General features: G+C 33.1%; 1 protein-coding gene across 1 annotated transcript; it reads right to left on the reverse strand.

Annotated features, from left to right (window-relative positions):
* Positions 1–7,878: 7,878 nt before the first annotated feature.
* On the reverse strand, positions 7,879–12,616 carry LOC134714101 (uncharacterized). The gene is made up of 3 exons (XM_063575346.1): positions 12,483–12,616; positions 9,200–9,693; positions 7,879–7,969 (listed from the first exon to the last, which is right to left on the reverse strand). Exons 2-3 carry the CDS (start codon positions 9,690–9,692, stop codon positions 7,962–7,964), a joined length of 501 nt encoding a protein of 166 aa, XP_063431416.1. The 5' UTR covers position 9,693; positions 12,483–12,616; the 3' UTR covers positions 7,879–7,961.
* Positions 12,617–24,348: the final 11,732 nt, after the last annotated feature.

The raw sequence follows: 24,348 nt of genomic DNA on the forward strand, positions 1-24,348 counted from the left end.
TTTTTTCGTTCATTTTTTTTTTACCTAAATAAGCCCGTTAGTTTTCTCGCTTGAATTTTTTTACATTGTCTTATCGGGGCCTTTTATAGCTGACTTTATGCGGTATGGGCTTTGATCATTGTTGAAGGCCGTACGGTGACCTATAACAGTTAATGTTTGTGTCATTTTGGTCTTTTGTGGATAGTTTTCTCATTGGCAATCATACCACATCTTCTTTTTTATATATTAAAATGAGAACGAAAAAAAAATTATCCTTCGATTTTCTAAAAAAAATATTTAAATCATATTCCTGCATGTTTTTGGTACCAACAGTAGTGTTCAAACCAGAGCAAACAATTTGTTCCGATTTTCGATTTTAATGTAGGGTTGTCAAATTTTATAGGTTTCCTCGCATTTTCGGTAGATTTAGAAATTGGAAGAGTTTCTTGTTTTTGCAGTAAATGTTCATTCAATTCTCACAAAAAAGAGAATCAATAAATATCTAAACCCTGTGAAAATAACAATATGTGTCAAAACATTGTAAAATGATAGATGTGTTTCGAAATTGAAGAATGCTGCGTTTTCGTCTTTTTTCTATTATGCCAATTCGTGTGCTATATTTATTAGCTGTTTCTAAAAAAAATCTCTTCCTCGATTTTTGTTGATATAATTATCTTTGGTACATAATGTATACTGTGGATTCATTATTATTCGTCGGATACCAATTTTCGTGGATTTCGTGTGTATAGCTGAACAACGAAATCAAATGTTCAATGAATGACAAATTTCCTCTAGGCTTGTATGCAAACTGAGTCGTAACCACTAAATCAGTATATCTACCAACATGCAAGTTTTCCTTATAAACGTAAGTTGGTGGCAACGAAAATAAGTGAGTCCATAGTGAGGAAAACATTTGGCATCTCTATCGAGTAGAAATGGAGAACGCTTTTCTTTATATGTATGTCCTCACTATGGAGGCTTGCTCCTTCTTACACCTTGTTTCTGAGGTACACGAAAGTTATTTATCTACAAAATCTTATTGAAAAATAACAAATGTATTCTAAGATATAAAAATTTTAACTGCTAGAGATTTTTGAAGCAGAATTGCCTGAATCGACCACATCCGATGTTGTGTCAGTATATAGAACTACGTTGTCGATTTCCTTCGCCGAAAATGTCAATGTTAAATGTCACTAAAATGATGAATCTAAACTTCTTTGTAGCAATTTTGTTTATCTTAATGTCAAGGAAGTCATGCGATACGTTGATTCCATATCATCCCCGTTTGAGTTTCTCTGTTTTACATGCTTTTCTTTGTTTTGTAAAATTAGGGGGAGTGCTATTCCACAATAAATAATTCAGTGTCTATTCTGTGATAAGAATTCGACCCCTTTTTGCAAATACACCAACGACTCAAATTCCAAATCCAAGAAAACCGATTAAACATTGTGTCAGTGGCTCCAAAAGGTATATATATATATATAGTTACCAAAGATGCCAGATACATAGTTTAATACTAGATATCAAAGGTACCAGGATTATAATTTAGTACGCCAGACTAATCAGTGACGATCATATCAAAATAGTTATAACCCAATCAAATACAAAGTTGAAGAGCATTGAGGATCTAAAATTCCCTAAAAAGTTGTGCCAAATACAGCTAATGTAATCTATGCCTGGGATAAGAAAATCCTTTTTTTTCGGAAAAAATCAAAGTTTTGTAAACAGGGATTTTATGAAAATGACCACATTATTGATATTCATGTCAACACCAAAGTGCTGACTACTGGGCTGGTAATACGCTCGGGGACGAAAGGTCCACCAGCAGAGGATCGACCCAGTGGTGTAAATAGTTATCAAAGGTACCAGGATTATAATTTAGTACGCCAGACGTGCGTTTCGTCTACATAAGACTAATCAATGACGCTCATATCAAAATAGTTATAACCCAAACAAATACAAAGTTGAAGAGCATTGAGGATCCAAAATTCCAAAAAAGTTGTGCCAAATACGGCTAAGGTAATCTATACCTGGGATAAGAAAATTCTTAGTTTTTTCGGAAAAATTCAAGGTTTTGTAAACAGTAAATTTATAAAAATCACCACATAATTGATATTCATGTCAACACCGAAGTGCTGACTACTGGGCTGGTGATACCCTCGGGAACGAAACGTCCACCAGCAGAGGCATCGACCTAGTGTTGTAAATAGTTATCAAAGGTACCAGGATTATAATTTAGTACGCCAGACGCCAGTTTCGTCGACATAACATTCATCAGTGACGCTCATATCAAAATAGTTATAACCCAAACAAATACAAAGTTGACTAGCATTGAGGATCCAAAATTCCGAAAAAGTTGTGCCAAATACGGCTAAGGTAATCTATGCCTGGGATAAGAAAATCCTTATTTTTTTCGGAAAAATTCAAAGTTTTGTTAACAGGAAATTTATCAAAATGACCACATAATTGATATTCATGTCAACACCGAATTGCTGACTACTGGGCTGGTGATACCCTCGGGGACGAAACGTCCACCAGCAGAGGCATCGACCTAGTGGTGTAAATAGTTATCAAAGATACCAGGATTATAATTAAGTACGCCAGACGCGCGTTTCGTCTACATAAGACTCATTAGTGACGCTCATATCAAAATAGTTATAACCCAAACAAATACTAAGTTGACTAGCATTGAGGATCCAAATTTCCCCAAAAGTTGTGCCAAATACGGCTAAGGTAATCTACGCCTGGGATAAGAAAATCCTTAGGTTTTCGGAAAAATTCAAGGTTTTGTAAACAGGAAATTTAAAAACATGACCACATGATTGATATTCATGTCAACACCGAAGTACGGACTACTGGGCTGGTGATACCCTCGGTGACAAAACGTCCATCAGCAGAGGCATCGACCTAGTGTGGTAAATAGTTATCAAAGGTACCAGGATTATAATTTAGAACACCAGACGCGCGTTTCGTCTACATAAGACTCATCAATGACGCGCATATCAAAATATTTTTATAACCCAAACAAATACAAAGTTGAAGAGCATTCAGGATCCAAAATTCCAAAAAAGTTGTGCCAAATACGGCTAAGGAAATCTATGCCTGGGATAAGAAAACCCTAAGTTTTTAAAAAAAAATCAAAGTTTTGTAAACAGGAAATTTATAAAAATGACCACATAATTGATATTCATGTCAACAACGAAGTGCTGACTTCTGGGCTGGTGATACCCTCGGGGACGAAACGTCCACCAGCAGAGGCATCGACCCAGTGGTGTTAATAGTTATCAAAGGTGCCAGGACTATAATTTAGAACGCTAGACGCGCGTTTCGTCTACATAAGATAATACGCCAGACGCGCGTTTCTTCTACATAAGATTCATCAGTGATGCTCAGATCAAAAATAGTTATAAAGCCTAACACGTACAAAGTTAAAGTTCATTGAGGACCCAACAATCCAAAAAGTAGTGCCAAACACGGCTAAGGTAATCTATGCCTGGGATAAGAAAATCCTTAGTTTTTCGGAAAAATTCAAAGTTTTGTAAACAGGAAAATTATAAAAATGACCACATGATTGATATTCATGTCAACACCGAATTGCTGACTACTGGGCTGGTGATACCCTCGGGGACGAAACGTCCATCAGCAAAGGCATCGACCTAGTGGTGTAAATAGTTATCAAAGGTACCAGGATTATAATTTAGTATGCCAGACCTGCGTTTCGTCTACATAAGACTCATCAGTGACGCTCATATCAAAATAGTTATAACCCAAACAAATACAAAGTTGAAGAGCATTGAGGATCCAAAATTCCCAAAAAGTTGTGCCAAATACGGCTTAGGTAATCTATGCCTGGGATAAGAATATCCTTTGTTTTTCGGAAAAATTCAAAGTTTTGTAAACATGAAATTTATCAAAATGACCACATAATTGATATTCATGTCAACAACGAAGTGCTGACTACTGGGCTGGTGATACCCTCGTGGACGAAAGGTCCACCAGCAGAGACATCAACCCAGTGGTGTAAATAGTTATCAAAGGTGCCAGGATTTCGTCTGCATAAGATAATATGCCAGACGCGCGTTTCGTCTACATAAGATTCATCAGTGATGATCAGATCATAAATAGTTGTAAAGCCAAACAAGTACAAAGTTAAAGAGCATTGAGGACCCAACAATCCAAAAAAGTTGTGCCAAAAGGCTAGGGAAATCTATTCATAGGTGCAGAAAATCCTTAGTTTTCAAAAAATTCAACGTTTTGTCAGCAGGAAATTTGTTTTCATGTCAACACCGAAGTGCTGACTTCTGGACGTGCAAACAGTGAGGAAGGAAACATGGTAAGTGCTGTTAAGTCACCAACACCGAAAGCTATTTCACTTCCACGGTAACAAATCAGCGATACAACATCTATGTTACATTTAATTGTTAAATAGAAAATAGTAATCCTATTCCTTCTTGTGGAATTTGCAAGCCGCAATATGTTGTCGAAAAAGAAACTAAATTCAACAAGTCTTAATAATCAAAGGTATATTTTTTATACCAAAAGACCGATATGTCTAATCACGAGACATCTCTGAATAAGAGGACATATTTATGATAATATCACCTTTCAATTAAAAGAAATCAACCGAAATTCGGACCCCAACTTGGATAATAAAAGAAAACATATGTCTATTTAACTTACACATCTAATTGATTTAAATTTACAATCGCAATGTACAATAAGCTGCAAAACTATCTTAAGTGGACATGTACATTAAGCTGCACAATTTCTTACATCATTCGATTTTTGCATAGATGGATGCCATAATCCTTGTATCTGTAATCGAATTTATGTCAATCATTGACTCCTCTATTCACATAGAGGAAATGTTAGTATACAATGATAAAAAAAAAACGACGGGTATCACTATGTATATTCAAACAAATTTCATGACCTCAACTTCGAATATACAAAAAGTAATAAAATCTGTTGGATGCAATAAATATAGCAGTTCTTTAAATGCATAACTGAATGCTTATGAAGTCATGTCTGACCATAATGCTGATGAAAACTACCTATAATCACGTGAAGCTTTTAAAAAATGTCGTTAAATGATCCTGTGCTTACCAGGATGATTTCATGCGCCAGACAATGCTTATTTGTCTAGCAAAGTATTGAGTTAATATATAAAATAGAACAACTAATTTAATTTTAGTCATTAATGTGTTCAAGTAACTTTCTAGTTACAATACGCACATTAATATTCAGTTCAAGAGACGTCCGAGTCTGATTTCAAAAGATGTAATAAAAAGAAAAGAAATAAAATGACAATAATACATAAATAAACAACAGACTACTAGCAGTTAACTGACATGCCAGCTCCAGACCTCAATTAAACTGATTGAAAGATTATGTCTTCATCATATAAATATCAGGCACAATCCCTCCCGTTAGGGGTTTAGTATCATCAAAATATATGAGAAGAACATAACCCATGTCATGCCTAGAACTGTTTTTAAAAATAAATGTGTTTAGTTCATTCTTAAGTCTGGTTCAAGGTTTTGTAAGCTTTTGAGGTGAATACTGACAATTTTGTGCTTTTTATATTAACTTAAGCATAGATAAATTCTGCACAAGTGTGTGAAAAATTCAAATTTAACAAAGGCTAATAGGGGAAAATTAATGGTAGTATTACACTTGTATGTTTTGTGCTTATTTCTGCTGAACGCGAAAGCTTCTTGTAAAAAGTTGTTATCTGCATGTAAGGTCTAGTAACCAATCCGTGTCCGTCATCTATCCGTGCGTTCGAAAGCCCTCAGTTTAAGAAATACTTTCGTTTTAGTTTTTTTGGCTTCAATAAAAAATAATTTTATGTTTGGTCTGAAGATTGTTTATGGATAATAGTTTTCTTATCTGCAGTGCAGGTACTTTCAATTTGACTATAGTTCTAAACTAAACAACACTATTTTTACAAAAAAATTATGGCGAAACTTTTCTTGACTTCTATGTGCACGATTTATTTAACAATTGCCCTGGACATTAAAAATGTTAATGTCAAATGATTGCCGTGTTTGTAACCCACAACTATAATGCCTGCTTATACAACAAAGAATATAACAGACAAAAGATATATTTCCAGAGTTCTACAACATATCATAACATTAAGTCAAACCGTTTCGACAAGGTGCTTTATTTAGCTTCATCGTGTTAATAGCATTTTAAAATTAAAATACATTCACCTTCTGTATCGTTCCCATTAACATATAAGTCCCTTTGAATTAAAGTATTAGTTATTTATTTTGTTGCTATTTTTTTTATATCTCGACATGTATTTCACCAGCATATTCAAGTTATTGAAGGTATCAATTTAGAAAAATAACAAAAATTGTTTTATTATATTTAATAGAACTATTTTAGATTTTGACATATAAACAATATTATTTAGAGACACTGAAAAAAAAATCTTAAACACTTATACTAGTTAGTCAAACTCATAGATCGAAAATAAACTGACAACGCCATGGCTAAAAAAAAAGACAAACAGACAAAAGACACAACATAGAAAACTAAAGACTCAGCAATATAAACCCCATCAAAAACTGGGGGTGATCTCATATGCTCCGAAGGGGTGAGCAGAAACTGCTGCACATGTGACACCCGTCGTGTTGCTTTTGTTATTACCAACCCGGTAAATAGTCTTTTTCGGTATGTCACATTTGTAAAGGGGAACATGTTGTAGTTACGACACAAGGAAGACATCCGACATCAAACTTATTTGTGATAGCGTCTGTAAGATATACGAAGTGACGATTCCAACTTCACTATTTGGAACTCTTTGTTAAAGAGCTTCATTGTTCATTATATACAATTTAAATGCCTGTCTAAGAACATAGACCTATTGATACTCTAAACTGTAAAAGCGCCGTGTTAATTACCGCTTGTTGAAAAGGAACTTATCAGATAAGTCGAGTCGTTGGAACATCATAAGCATATACAGCCATCAAAAAGTAAATGCTATTCTCTCGTGGTCCGAGGGCATTTATTAGGCCCTTCGGTTTTAAATTTTCAATATCAATAAATATATATAATATAAATGAGATGGATCAGTCTTTGCATCCGAAATTAACACATTTCTTTTAAAACGAGTTGTTGGCATTATAAGGGTTATGTTATATACATTTTATGATGGTATGATACCCTGATTGAGAGAGATTGTTTTTGATTTTCAGAAAAAATGTTCATATGAAGGTTAGAATAATTGTAGTCACGAGCTAGCATGTCAGTAACTGCTATAAGTTCTTTATTATTGTATGTATCATTGTCATTTTTCTTCGTTTCTATTGTTACCTATTCTGACATCGCACTCAGACTTGTTTTTTAAGTGTTTGACTGTGCGTTCTGTAGCGTGTTTGTTTTTCTTATTGGCTAGAAGTAAAGAGGGAGACAGGCATGAGATCTCACAAAGCAGGTTTGCTCCTGTCACATTTCTTTTAGCCCTATCGAAAGTATGGAGCCTCTGGCCTTTATTAGTCTTGTATATTTAAAAAAAAAAATTAGTTCATTTCTATGTTTCTCAGATTAGTGTGAAGTGCATTTTCACTAAACCAGTACACATTTTTATTAAGTGACGAGCTCAAGCCGACATCCGGTTGCTGATAAGAATGTTGAAATTACTGACAGCACATTATATTCCGAAACGGCAAATTGTAAATTGAAAGAACCAAAAGAACATTCATAAGAATGATATTTTAGAACCAACTAAGAGAGCCGTAACTGATGATAACAAATAAGACATGACGTGGATAAGATTCTTCTCATCAAAGCCTTCTCTTTTCAAATAACATTCACAGCCTTTTGAGTCGAGATATGCTGCAGCCAAGATTTTACCATAAAGTCGGAATAGAAAAAAATCAACACGAATTGAATGCAACTATTATATTTGATATACTGAAAGTTAAAAAAGAAACATCATTCGTTGTCCGTTGTGGGAAACCAATCTATATCTAATATCCTACAATATATGAAATGTAAATTGAAAAATTATATTTTGTGATGGAATGTTACTAATTTTGTTAAACATGTTTAATTTAAGATTTAAGCAATTACCGACTTCATTTGAAAAAGCGTCTTACATTCTGTGTTTTCTGTTCTATGTATTGTTTCGTCCGATTGTTGTCTCATGAACCATGCTATATTTTAATTCGTATAACATATAAATAAACTCATCATAGATACCAGAATTGTAATTTTATATTAGCGCCAGACGCTCGCTTCTTATACAACACACTCATCAGTGACGCTCAAATAAAACAATGTTAAATAAGCCAAATAAAGAACGAAGTTGAAGAGCATTGAGGAACAATAAGTTTTGCCAAATACGGCTAAGGTAATCTATTTCTTATGAAGAAAATCCTCACTATTTCGAAAATTAAAAGCTTTATAAACAGTTAATTTATAAAAATGAACATATCGATGAATACTCAAGTCAACACAGAAGTGCTGATTATAACCGCATCTTACATTTTCTTATCATTCAGTATTGATAAGTCTGGAGTGATCCTGTAACCCATTATGACAATTTTATACAAATGATATCGGATATGTTCCTTATGTCGTAACTACAAAACCCTTTCCTATTCACGAATCTGACCTACTGAATAAGCCTATTAACCGGCTTTGTAAGAACATGGGCAACACGACGGGTGCCACATTTGGAGCATAATCTGCTAATGAAATTTTGTTCATGCATCATTGTCAATATAATGGAAATTGATGCGACTGTCGTACAAGTGAGAGGTTTGACGCTATAAAACGAGGTTCAATCCACCATATTTTACGTTTGAAAATGCCTGTACAAAGTCAGCAATATGACAGTTGTTGTCCATTCATTTGATTTGTTTCATCATCTGATTTTGCCATTTGATTAGGAATTTTCCGTTTTGAATTTTTCTCCGAGTTCAGTATCTTTATGATTTAAAAAGAAACCCAACTTTATTCCTGTTTGAAATTAGCGTTATGTAAGAATAACTACGAGTATAACAACTCGTTGATTCATACTTTCCTTTTGAAAAAGCCTATTATTCATGATGATTCACAATAAGAGACAATTGAGGAAATAATAGAGAATATCATTTCCATATATTTGTTAGTATCAAATAGAAAAACCACGATTTGTAGGTTATATCATATTGACAATAAGTCAGGATCAAATAATAACAATATTTAAACACAACTATCATACCTTTACTACTTCCGGATCCACCCCCGTAACTACCATATCCACTTCCGTAGCCACTTCCGTAACTACCATATCCACTACCGAATCCACCACCTAATCCACCAAATCCAACGCCTCCACCTCCACCTCCTCCAGCGCCTCCACCTCCACCTCCACCAGCGCCTCCAGCGCCTCCAGCGCCATAGGTATACCACCAAGGTTGTCTTTCAACATAAACATGTCCGGATCCTACGTATGATCTTCCTCCCCATCCACCTCCCCATCCACCACCACGTCTACCTCCCCATCCACCTCCACGTCCACCTCCCCATCCACCACCACGTCCACCTCCCCATCCTCCACCACGTCCACCTCCCCATCCTCCACCACGTCCACTTCCCCATCCACCTCCCCATCCAACTCCTGATCCACCTCCTGATCCACCTCCACTACCATACGATGAATGGGCACTGACTGCGCTACAGATGGCAAGCAGTAGACAAATTGTAATCTTCATTCTGCCATAAAAGAAATTAATTTTAATTATGCATACCAGTTCTTATAAAAACTTTTGCAAACAAATTTCCTGAATCTCAAAAAGAACTTTATTGGCAGATATTTGTTTAAGGTAACGAATACGACATAACCAACTAAATTTGTTCGTGCTTGCATGGTGGCCTTGCTTTTTTTATCAAGCGTGTGCAAATCAGATGGTCGTATATTTATTAGCACATAAAAGTTAGGCAACAATAATTTACTACCAAACGTTCTACCGTAGAAATTAAATACCACATCCATATTTTTCAATTCAGGGGTCACAGTGCTCCTCAACTTCGTTCTTTATTTTGCCTTGATATTGTTTTTAATGCTGATAAGTATTTTGAAGACGAAACGCCTGTATGGAATACATTATTATAATAAGTATCTTTTATGATTGTTTTTTTGTGTTTTTGAAATATCATAAATTGATTAAGAATATCATAATAAAGAAACGAACAACAACTGAATGGATCACGTCAACTCCAAAATAGGAGAAAATAAATTCATCATTGATTCTTGTATTTGCACTTACTCGCATTTCGTCAATAAAAAACTCAACAGTGAATCTGAATAAAATAAGTTTTAAAATCTTCTTATAAAGTACAAAATATTCCACAAATTATTTGCCAAACACAGCTAAGGTAATCTATTCAAATTAAACTGTTATTTCTATGTTCTAACATACATTTTATAGAAATACTTTAACTTTTCTTTGTTTAAAAATTCCATTTGTCAATCTCAAACGAAAGCGCTTTTTTTTAAACCCAAAGAACGTTTAATGTTTTACTTTTTTTTTTGGTTTTTTTTTATGGGTGGGTATGATATATTTGGGATAAATATAGCTTTAAAAAAAGATCAAAACGAATGTTTGGTACTCGGAATAAAAACAAAGAAGATTGTCTTAGCAAATATAATTCAAATTGTTTGAAATAGTTATCAAAGGTACCAGGATTATAATTTAGTACGCCAGACGCGCGTTTCGTTTAGATAAGACTCATCAATGACGCTCATATCGAAAAATTGATAGGTTTGTAAACAGGAAATTTATAAAAATGACCACATTATGTTGACTACTGGGCTGGTGTTACCCTCGGGGACGAAACGTCCACCAGCAGTGGCATCGACCCAGTCAGATGATTTCCAACAAGATCTAATTATATAGATTTTTAATTAGCTTCTTTTGAATACAATGATATTAATCGACTAACAAAGAAGCCTACCACAAATAATTTAACAATATATATATATATATATCTGTATTGTTCAAACGCGTTTGAATAAATTTTGTAATGGTATTAGTCCCCGGCAATAGTCAAATGGTTTCTGGAATTTTTTTTTAAAAACCCTTCTCACATGATAAGCGACATCTACATCAACAATTTAAAATTATACTTAAACATTTCAGTAGAATATCAAAAATGATTTATTTTAAAAATTGTAGTTATAGGTAACTGAAACACATATTTTTATGGGATTCCTTTAAAATTTCCAGATAATAGTGTAGAAGAAAGACCAAACTCGAGCAATCTTAAAATAAGTCAAACCACATATATATAAAAGACAAGAAACAACCCATAATAAGTCATTCCAATCTTGTGATTTTATTGAGAAAACATTTGTTTACCGATGTTAAAACCTAAATTTATCGATTACGAAGACTGATCACGGTAACACATTGCATGAATCCAAATGGATCCAGACCATGTGAGTCGTTATAGTAAGCGTGTACGAATAAGAGACAGTTGGTATCCATTCGTTTGATGAGTTTAAGCCTTTGATTTTGCCTTTATGGACTTCCGTTTTGAACATTTCTTGACTGTGTATGCATTACCCATATTGCGAATACCCGATTGGTCAAAATGGCACATCAGGAAAAGAAACAAAAATCTTTAAAAAAAAAACCCCTGTTTTACTGCTCTGCTATCTAAAGATTTAAAACTATGAAAACTTGTCGATAGTGACTTAAGAAACAGACATTATTAAAATTAGCGTGTTTTACATTTCTGAAAATAATGTTATGATCAATCTATACATTTAGTAATTTGAAAAAAATGAAGAAGTTACTTTGTGAATAATTAATATTGATAAGGATTTTGTCAATATAATTAACACCTTTATGTAAGAATTCTGGGTTTTGATTGGTTGATAGCCAATGTATTTTTCACCAATTTACAGTTCTCAAAAAAATACCGTTCATTTTTGAACGCCACCGGGGTATATGCAAAAAGCCTTTTTAACCCTCTCTGTCGCGGTATTTGCCAAAAATACTCTATCCTGCTGGACGCTTGTAACGTCATGATCGGCAATGCGTTTTAGAGCGTTAACATTCGGTGTAACTAAACAGATGTAGCATGTTCTTGAGGGTTATTTGCGAAAAATACCAGTTGAGAGAATGTTAAATTTCGCGAGCCGTAAGGCGAGGGAAATTCATTCTCAAATACCCCTCCTTAACATGATATATCTGTTCAATATTCTCTAGTTATTTTTAAAGATTAAAGTTCTGATCTATATAAAAGAAACACCAACTTCAACCTAATCCCCTGAAGTTATAAAAGCACCATAAATGGCAGACGTTCTTTTTATATCTTAATAGATAAAACATGATCTGTAAGAAATATAATGTTTTGCAAACATTTGGCGTATAGTTTCCTTACAACATTTACATTGCCGACAATAATTATCAGTATAAATTTTGTTGACAATAGCTGATATTATACAGTTAAATGTAAGAATGACAGCGAAATGAGTTTAAACAATAGAAACTTACTTGATTGTTACTTGTTCCGCTGCGATATGATAACACAGTATGGTGCTGAATATTTGATTGTTTGAAAAGTCTTATATAATGTTCGTTTGGTAAAAAAAATGTAGACGTATGAGATATGTTTCAATAAGGAAAGACGTATGAGATATGTTTCAATAAGGAAAGAAGATGAATTATGAGTTTTCAAACCACAGATTTAAAAACGAGACTTTTGTTTGTAATAATAAAACCATAATTTCTAGGAAAAATAATCTGGTTTTCTGCCAAAAAATGAATATTTAAACGTGAAAAACTAACCGAGATTGTAGTTCCTTAATTTTTGTTGTAATCAATTCGGTTAAAAACCTACATTTAAAAACTGCTAGTAATGGATCATTTTAAAATTCCCAGAAAAAAAATATTTGTACTTTTGGAAACAACAAAGTAAAAAGAAATCATAAAAAAACACACAATGAATCAAATATAACCGTACTTTAATTTATTCGGCCTTTTACAATATTTTGGAATCGAGCGTCACTGATAAGTCTTTTGTAGACGAAACTTGAGCCTGGCGTCAAAACCAAATTAAATTCTGGTATCTATGATGAGTTTACTCATTTGCACAAACGTGGTGTGCTCATTAGTTTTAATTGCCCGATTTGAATAAGTTTTCGTTAAATGTGAGTACTCTAACTGTCTATAGTCAAGCGGTTTTAATTTAGGGAATGGCGGTCGTATTGAGTTTTCGTTTATGAGTTTTTATTCAAGTTAGGAACCTGCTATACACCGGCTTTTTGTCTTTTTATCTCTGTCATATTTGTTTGTCCTGATGAGAATTGATTTGAATAAGGCCGTTATGAACGGTTAACTTGATTTACGTTTGCATTTCGTACCTTTGAAAACTGAATGATATACAGTGACATAAAATTTCTAACATTTTCTTTTCCCAGGCATAGATTACCTTGGCCGTATTTGGAACAACTTTTTGGAACTTTAGATCCTCAATGCTCTTCAACTTTGTATTTGTTTGGCTTTATAAATATTTTGAATTGAGCTTCACTGATGAGTCTTATGTAGACGAAACGCGAGTCTGGCGTATTATCAATAATGTGGTCATTTTTTTTTTTTTTATCAATTTCCTGTTTACAAAACTTTAAATTTTTCGAAAAACCAAGGATTTTCTTTTCCCAGGCATAGATTACCTTAACCGTATTTGGCACAACCTTTTGGAATTTTGGATCCTCAATGCTCTTTAACTTTGTATTTGTTTGGCTTTATAAATATTTTGAATTGAGCTGCACTGATGAGTCTTATGTAGACGAAACGCACGTCTGGCGTATTATCAATAATGTGGTCATTTGTTTTTTTTTTATCAATTTCCTGTTTACAAAACTTTTAATTTTTCGAAAAACCAAGGATTTTCTTTTCCAGGCATAGATTACCTTAACCGTATTTGGCACAACCTTTTGGAATTTTGGATCCTCAATGCTCTTTAACTTTGTATTTGTTTGGCTTTATAAATATTTTGAATTGAGCTGCACTGATGAGTCTTATGTAGACGAAACGCACGTCTGGCGTATTATCAATAATGTGGTCATTTGTTTTTTTTTATCAATTTCCTGTTTACAAAACTTTTAATTTTTCGAAAAACCAAGGATTTTCTTTTCCAGGCATAGATTACCTTAACCGTATTTGGCACAACCTTTTGGAATTTTGGATCCTCAATGCTCTTTAACTTTGTATTTGTTTGGCTTTATAAATATTTTGAATTGAGCTTCACTGATGAGTCTTATGTAGACGAAACGCGCGTCTGGCGTATTATCAATAATGTGGTCATTTTTTTTTTTTATCAATTTCCTGTTTACAAAACTTTAAATTTTTCGAAAAACCAAGGATTTTCTTTTTCCAGGCATAGATTACCTTAATCGTATTTGGCACAACCTTTTGGAATTTTGGATCCTCAATGCTCTTTAACTTTGTACTTGTTTGGCTCTATAAATATTTGGAAATTTATGTAGACGAAACGCGCGTCTGGCGTACTAAATTATAACCCTGGTACCTTTAATAACTATGTACTAAATTATAATCCTGGTACCTTGATAACTAATTACATTACATTTATGAATAAACGAAAGTATTTTGTAGAAGTCATCAAGAAGCCTTTAAAAGCATATGAACCTGAAGGGACACTTTGATTACTAAGTACAGGTATTTTCAAATGTTGAACATGGTGAATTGAATCTGGTTATATAGCACTAAACCGCTCAAATTCTTCTTTATTTAGATTTGTTTATTATCAATATTTGTTTATTTATGAATAATAAGAGCAAACGTTTCAGAGAAATAATATTTTATTGTACAGCTATTCTAATGAGGCTGTATTGATGAAACTTGTACTGCAGTTAATAATGTATATCGCTGTACCTTGTAACTGTATAAAGTATTAACTTCGGGTAGACAATATTGATGTTCAATTTGCACACAATCCATATCCTTTTTATTTCACATCGACAAAATTGATTGTCTTTTGAACAACAATATGAAAAATTCTCTGAAGTATAATCATCCCTCCAAACGTGAGGCATGCTTTTAAAACACATGCATCAGCACAAATTGAGCTTGCTCTCAGTGACTAAGTAAATATTATTCCCTAGTTCTTTGCGGGGTTCGTGTTGATTATTCTTTAGTTTTCTATGGTGTGTCATGTGTACCGTTGTTTGTTTGTCTTTTTCATTTTTAGCCATGGCTTTGTCAGTTTATTTTTAATTTATGAGTTTGACTGTCCCTCTGGTATCCTTCGTCCCTCTTTTTAAAACTTTTTCTTTAGTTTTCTATGTTGTGTCATGTGTACCGTTGTTTGTTTGTCTTTTTCATTTTTAGCCATGGCGTTGTCAGTTTATTTTCGATTTATGAGTTTGACTGTCCCTCTGGTAGCTTTCGTCCCTCTTTTTTAAAATTTATTTATTATCAAGTTGTTAATTCGGTCGGTGTCATTTTTGTATCTTGTGGAGATTTGTCTCATTGGCATACCACATCTTCTTTTTAATATTTCATACTAGTTTGTGTTTTTGCCATCGATTATATATCGAAAAATAAACCTCATAGATACTTATAAATACTTTTCTTCCTTCTTACTGCATTTATTGAATACCGATTTCTTTATGCATATTATCCACTGGTTAGAAATAAAACTTGCTTTTTGTGTATGTGTTTCTGGTTATTATTTGTCACTTTTGGGTTTTTGTTCTTTTGTTTTGAGAATGTTATGTTTAAGGTTGAACTATTCTAAGATTTAGTATTGTGAGCTGAATGTACTGTACAGACACTTTCCTATTGTATATGGATCTACGAAGATGTCATATGGTAAGTTGTGTTGTTTGTTATGAGGTTTTCTGTTGGCGGTAGATTACATATTGTCTTTAATCATACAATTGTTTTGCAATTAAGGTATTCAAGTAAGTCATATGAAGCATTATCAATATTCAGGATTTATGTTGTAAATATATATGAGTTTTGGGATAAATGTATTCGCAAAAAGGTACATGGTCAGCTGAAAGCATTATAATGCGTGGAAGCCGGCACTAACCTAAATCTTGTTAGGCATAAATAAGTCACCAAAAATAGTGTTTATAATTTTTTCCCTAAGATTTAGTTTACCTTTAACAACGTCATCATAACAAATTTTAACCTTGAAAAAAGACATAAAGAATAACTGATAATACATTATAAATGATGAGGTTTAACATTTATTATAATAGATGGATTCTTTTTTTTTTTTAATTAGATGCCATGATTGAGTGTTAAAAAGCATAATACATATGTTTAAATGTGTTATCAGCACATATTTATCAAAAACATATCAGTGATAACTTACAAGTGATTTTACTGTCAATATGGTATTAATTATATTTGAGGAATCAATCAATCAAATATTTGTCATTTATGATAAAGCACAAATACTTTTTTCAAAGTTATAGTAAATTCTTATTTGAAAAGTAATTAAGCGTCCACAAATTTCAACGTTTCATATATTTAATATTGCAATAGATTATTTTTATGCCATTTCGGTAAGTATATAATATAGGGTTATTGCATGAATATTGGGGAATATTGTCCCGAGTAAAATTTCATATTGCACGAGCTTGCGAGTGCAATATATGTTCTACGAGGGAAAATATTCCCCAATATTCATGCAATAACTTTTTAATTGTATAGCAATATAATATTTGAAAGTAAAAATTGGTTTAAACTAAGATTTTGTCCTTGATGACGTCATGAATTTTGAAGATTTATTGCACTGGTGCAATCTTGAAACTTAATGCACACTAACTTTTGGTTACTTTCTGTGTGAAATAATATAATGCTATGCAATTATATCAAATTTACTCACTAAAAAATTAAATAAACAAGTTATTCAAATCCTCTATTATGTATAAGATTGTTGTAAATTTAACGGAATTTTATGCGACTGTCGTACACGTGAGAGGTTTAGCGCTATAAAACCAGGTTCAATCTACCATTTCTAATTTGAAAATTCCTTTACCAAGTCAGGAATATGACAGTTCTTGTTTCCTCGGAGTTAAGCATTTGTGTGATTTTATTTTTTCATCTATTATGCATAATATTGGGTTAATTTGTTTTGTATGAACAAAGAAAAACTTTTTAATCTGCAAATCGTTCTATTTCTTGGCTTTTCATATTCTCGTTAAACATTTTACACTTTTACAAAATTAAGCACGAAATCGTCCACTTATGACATAAATGATAACTGCTCAATTTCATTTTTTTAAGTTCTTAGACAACATTCATTCTGTGTCATACACATATGATGTGTCGATTATTTAATCACAATGCAAATTCAGAGGTATATCAAGCTTGAATGTGGTGTCCCTCTTGCCCAAACTGTTTAAGGTTCAAGCTGCGTCTGGGAGCATTTTATTCTATATGTCACAGGTTTCATGAAAAACAATTGGTTTACTGCATTTCAGACTTTGATTTCTGTATACAAGGGTCGTCTCTTGTTTGTTGGTTTGTATATTACAGCATGAATTTGTATGAAGCTTTGAAATATTTGTAAACTTTTAAAGTATAGACAAATTTTCATAAACAGTCAATTGTTGTACAAATCAGTGTGAATTTTAAAGAAAGAATACAAAATCATTTTGATAATCAACCAATGCATTGACATTTTTATTCAGTAATAGATACATGTATTCAAATTTTGCCACTAAAATTAAATTGTTTATGAATTTGAAATCTCAACAATCTTCTCGTTTTTACTAAAAATCAGATGACCAAAGACTTCTAATCAAGTCTAATCAAGGAGACACAGACTCTGTTTTGATATCAATTAAGTGTAATTTATTATAAGTGAGAGATTTATTTACTAAATATGCCCCTAGGTTATAAATTATTCTCCATTGACAGATTTATTAGGTGTAATTAGGGGGATTATTCAAACAAAGGGATGAATTCATTCATGTTATTATTAATTATCTTTTAACATGTTTAAATTTAAAAAAAATAATTTTATATATATTTTTTTTCAGAGGAAGGAAACCTTTCTCATTGCCAAGATTAAATTTTATTCAAATATATCTAATAATAATAAGTTATTATATCAAACTGAAGTCAGTATAACAAAAAAAACTTTGCAAACCATTGAGAAAATTAACTGCAATATTAAGAAGCAATTGAAGCAAGGGTTGCATATGCATGTTCTCATGTTGATCATCACTCACTTAAGATTTTTTAAATAGTCGAACCCTCTGAAAGAGCTTCCATCTACAAACAACTGTTAAAATAACATTTTATTAACCATGCTTTTAAAGCTGTTTTTCTAATGTTCTAAATATCCACTCTAAATAAGTTGAGCAACATAGTTGTGTTTAAACTTTGTTCATTATCTAAAAGCGTGTAATCGACAGTAATCGAAAAGTAATGTAATTACTTTTGATAAAGTTATCGATTGTAATCGATTACATACAAAAATAAGTGTAATCGATTATTAATCGATTGCACAAAAATCCTTCATGTAATCGATTATTAATCGATTACATTTGTCAATAATCGTGACCATTCCTTGGATGGGAGGTGGGAGATTTGGGATGGGAGGTCGTAGACTTGGATGTGGGAGGTGGGAGAGAGTAATCCCCCTGTTCACCCCCTCAGTGATATTATAAACACATCTATCTTATTTACACAATTTGATATCCAGTAAAAATATTAAATACCGTAAAGAAAATAAGATATCTAGAATATGGCGTTCTTCGTGACATAAAAGCCACGATGACTATAAGTGAATAATTATTCATTATAAGAGGGTCTCATTTGGGTCTAAGCGTGACGCTTGATTGCCGATTTGTCGAAAGCGTGACACGTGAAAGTCAAATTATTGTGCCGTGAAATCGAAAAAGGAAACAGAAAAAGGAGAATCGCGTACGTACATAGTGTAAGCGGGAAACGGAAATCTGACAAGACAGTAAGTGGGATCCAGGATCAGAACCCCCTCCCAAAATGAGACTCCCTTATAACACAACAACTAACTCAATCAGTAACTTTAATAAGATCTAAGCAGTATGTCATTGTGAAATCATATCGAATCCGGATGCAATGACAATTTCCGTGTTTGATTTCAATGATGAACCACAATGGATCACAATTATGTTAAATCATGTTAAATGATCTTAAATGCTGTATAAACGTTTAAGAAAATAATCAAAGACCAATCTTAGATCATTTATGGTGACTTTAAATGATATAAAATCGGCTCTAGATTAATTTTACATAGAAACAATTTCTTCCTCCCACATTCTTCTCTCCCATCTCCCGCCCCCTTTCTCCCACCTCCCCATCTCTTGCCTACCACATTCCACCAACTGTTCTCACACGTCCCAACCCATTTCTCCCAATTTTCTTTAAGCTGTCCACCCCTAATCACTAGGGTCTCCGTTCCACACTTTATACATGCAGATGTCCGTCTTTGTGTTCTGATCCGTATTTTACAGAAGAAACAGTATATACGGGACCTTATATTATTTTAATAATGACTTCTTTAAATCTACATATCACCTCTGGCATTTGTGTAATTTTTCGTTTTGTATATGTCAGCATTTTTATTCATTATAAAATATATAACGTTTCGTATTCCTGTCCTTGTGTTTGCATAACTTGTGTATGGCGTCACACGGGACAACGATTTTGTATAAATATGGAAATCATGTTTCTACTTGGAACTTCTCTCCAGGAACCTCTATGCAGTTTACAATATATACGAAAAAAGAATTTGCCTCACCAAGTACTCTGTAGACTAACCAAGTCTGCATATCTAAATGCTGACGTGCTGTTTGGTCTGGTGAATTGGTAACTATGCACCGAGTATGCGGAGTATAAGAATGCAGTGTCATATCAACGTTACACCGAGTTCGCTGATCATTCCACAACAGTGTCATAATTATATTTCGATGCACCAAGTACGCTGATTATTTGACAACAGTGTCACAAGTAGATTTCGATGCACCAAAATTCGTTGATTATTAGATAACAGTGACCGAATACATTTTCTTGTTCTACAAAAACAAACGCCACCATATATAGAAACAGACTATGTGACGACAGTTGACATATGACTTGCTACGGGACATTTTAAGAAAACAAATGTGTATTGAACCTTGTTAAATAGCTATCAGAACCTCCCGCTTATATGACACTAATAACACTAAAATGACAGCACTTGACAGGAACATAGCACAAACAAATGAAAAAACATTTAGGACAAAAAATACACAAATAAAACAATATATCAGTACATCTCGACATATACAGCACAGAATAACTACGAACACCTAAATTTAATTGACGACCTCACACCAATAGTAGAAAGATGAACTATGCTTGTTGATGCGGTTTCTCATTTTTTTGTTATAGATCTTAGACCGTTGTTTTTCCCGTTTAAATGGTTTTACACTTGTAATTTTTGGGGCCAATCATAGCTTACTGTTCGGTGTGAGACAATGTTCCGTGTTGAAGACCGTACTATGAATTATAATGAATTACCTTTTCAAATTGTGAATTTGATGGAGAGTTGTTCATTACAAGAATATTAATTTATAATTGTGTTAGTAATGGTTTAATTACTTGTATTTTATAACCATGTCGGTTTTTTTTCTAGAAAATCAAACTGATAAAAAAAATCCTGTGCATATAATTGCATCAAATCCAATAACACTAGCATTTACACATGAATATTTAACTCATTGACATATACTTGGTTACAGTTTTGGTATCGGTATCAGTTTCGATTTGTGCTTATGGTAAAGGTGCCTTATAAACGATATCAAGCGACAGTAAAAATAGAAGTTATCATGGGGTCCGAGTCCCTTGATATCGTATAGTCCTTAGTGTGGACAGTGTGTTACTTGCCAATTTATTTTATACCCCTTCTAAATTTATTTCTCCCTGTTTAATACCTCATAAAGCAAGTAGGGGGAGGGGGTGAAATGACATTGTAAAATTTGTTTGGGTCATAAATATTAATGTAAAGTAGTGAGTAGGTCCGGCTGAAAAAGGTAAAAAATTGGTATGTATTCGCAAACTATAGACATCGATAAAGATATAAAACTTCACAAATTATTTGATGAAACGAACTTTTATCATTCAACTTTTTGCTTATTGTATTGTCGTTTGAAACATTAATAAAAGACGTCTACCCGAGAATCAACAAAATAATATTAGGCGAGTCCGGACCGTGACCTTAAATAACCCCGGACTTGGAGTATACGGATTAAATATAAATATACTAAATTATTGTGCTGCATTAGTATTTCGCAATTTAATATATGTAGTAGCTTGTCGTTTGCCTATTTTGTAAAAAAAACAAACCCACAAAGATTGAAGGATGGGATCCATAAACAGTTCAATGTAATTATTGTAGAAGGCCTCTACTCCATTAGTTCTATGTCTTGCAGTAGATGGGATTTCAGCACATACGGATGGTGAAACCAACGCACTATCATCAACTATTTGTTACTCGTTATTATGTATGGTACAAATGTGTCACAAGTAAACTGGCGGAAATAATTTCCGAATATTGGCGCAATTGATATATTAAAGAGAAAAAGTGGCGCAAAGGTCTTCAAAAACACAAAAGGACTCCTGCCAACTATAGTCGTTTTTTAAAAGTTTATGATACAAATAAATGTCTGGGATTATAAAAAAAGATTATTTTTTAAATCATTTCATGGTGTTTCGTGTAAAAACAGTTTTCAAAATATAATTTTGGTCATAAAACTTTTATGTAATACAATTGTTTATAATTCGGGCCTTCCCTTATTTGATTACCAGCATGACTTACGGAATTATTGCCAGAGTAATTGTGAGGTGATATGACCAGGTATTCTGGCGATTTCCTGTCGGACTTTTAAACACTTAGAAATCTATTACACAATTACGTAATGCAGGTTCATGCATCAGGTCACTACTGCCCATATAACTACTGTCACGGTATGTATCAGGTCCGGTTATACAGGTCTGATTCATTTTCATAATTATTATATATATAGATGTAATGCATTTTGTATATTTCTGCCAAAATTAACTTCCTTCTGGATAGTTTCAGAAACATATAATTGTAATATAATTATGTCTCTGATAGTGAACAAAAAAAGAAACATTCATACTGTATGTATGCTTTTTTTAAAAAGTAATTGCACAACTGTAAATTGAAGATTCAGAATCATTGCAAGTCTAACTTGCATGCTAGACTATACAAGAGTAAGAGCAAAATCTCATCATTATTATAATGTGTTACAGTTCTTCAAAAAATATCTTCCTTCTCCTTAATAAAAAAAAGAAAAGGTAGTTATAAGAACATTCATAATTTAACCCAGTCCGGGTCCGGCATTCAGTCCGGGTCCGGCGTCCAGTCCGGGTCCCGGTTTCATACCAAAGTCCGGGTCCGGAGTCCGGTCCGGTCCGGGTTTCAGTGCGTACCTAAAAAAATAGCAATTTGGAAGCTGTCAAAAGATTTCAAGACCCCCTTAACATAAAGCTGTCCATATTTTGAGATAGAGTTGATGAAGTTTTCTATAGATTTGATATAATTTGTCCAAAAAGTAGTATAACACACTATAAAAATATTATTGAGAAAGCGAAAGTGAGATTGTTTTAATTTTCATTTATTTTCTAAAAAAAATGCACTACGAAATAACTGTGTCCTCGGACCATGGGGGAACCAATATGCACGATTATCCCGGAGAAATCCCAGTCGTATTATTTAGTACGCATGTTTCACCTACAGCTACTCTTATATTACAAAAAAATGTATCAGAGGTACTCGGGTGACCAGTAAATTGCCAAATGCACAATAACACATAACATGATTAATTTTCTTATACAAAAGATCAAAGTTTGAACATATATATGACGGAGATAATAGTGCTGTGAATTTAGGTAATCGTATTCTGAGTTTTGAAAGAATCAAATTATAATCAGTTCTTATATTAAAAGCCATATGTCAGCGCAACAAAGGAAATTCAGGCACGACAAGAGAATTTGTTGGACAGTCTTGAGATACACAGGAGACTCAATAGACTATGATGTACGTCAGCGGAATGCCCATGAAATTTAACAAGGAGGAGTGAAAAAAGAAGGAGATAGGACAGTATGATTAATTAGTAAAACTCATCCAAGAGCACAGGAATTGTGTTAGAGGCATTATCTTTATTTCTAAATGAGGGGCGAAAGATACCACCAGAGGGAGAGTCAATTCACAGATCGAAAATAAACTGACAATGCCATGGCTAACATAGAAAAAGACAAACAGACAAATAAAAGAACATAAAACACAAATGAACATACCTGTTTTATTAGCCGACAATGCACACTTATATCGGTTTGAAGCTTGCATGGGTAGTAAAGATTGTCTTGTCAATCATTTGGAAGAAATATTACTTCCGATCTTACTTCAAGTCACCCAATTTGAATTAATATCATAACAACAACACACTACTTCATAACTATATGAGGCTAAAATAGACAGAAAACCAGCCGTGATTACCAGAAACGTGGACTTCAGCGCTTTGATTTCGTAGTAAACATTACAACTACCCTTACACTATCAACATTGAGTCCATGACAAACAGATTAAGTCAATTGTGATCACGAAGAAAAAAATAAATTTAAACTTTCGTATCGACTTTTTAATTTTAGCTACATGTACAAAATCCCATCCATGAATTTAGTGTTGACTTTTAATTTTCATTAAACAGTTTTGATTTTCATAAGAACTATATATGAGTATAGTACTAAAAAAATAAACAAAAATGCAGATCTTAACAATACGAAATAAGAAATATGTTTGCCTCAGTACCGAATGATAATACAAAGATAGATTTGTTTGACGTAAGTATGATGTTGACATCTTATAAAATGCAGTTCACAATCATTATACATTTAGAACAATTTTTATAGATAATTGTAAAAGAAAACTACCGGTTCCCTATATAACTGAAAGTAACACATCATAAATTTAATGCGGTTGAAGCGACTTTCATCAGGAACACTTAAAGTCGAATATTTGATGTCAGGGAAGTATCAAGACCGAAACATTCGAAGAGCTGAATAATAAAGTTCCTTATTAATCTCACTTTATGATAATCTGTAGTAGGTGCACTATTTATGGGGTATCAGCCCTCCTAAGCTTGTCCCTTACTACATGTACCATTCAAATTCATTGATATTCATGATATCAGTATTCAATATAGCAACAAAGTAGTACGGACAAGACTATTGCCGATAAGGTTGTTTTCTCTAAATTTGCTGTTATAAACAATTGAATCATTCGAAAACACATTTTTTTTTATCATACTGTTGACATTGATTTGGCCTTTAG

This window comes from Mytilus trossulus, chromosome 4, assembly GCF_036588685.1.
Source record: "Mytilus trossulus isolate FHL-02 chromosome 4, PNRI_Mtr1.1.1.hap1, whole genome shotgun sequence".
Classification (NCBI taxonomy): Eukaryota; Metazoa; Mollusca; class Bivalvia; order Mytilida; family Mytilidae; genus Mytilus; species Mytilus trossulus.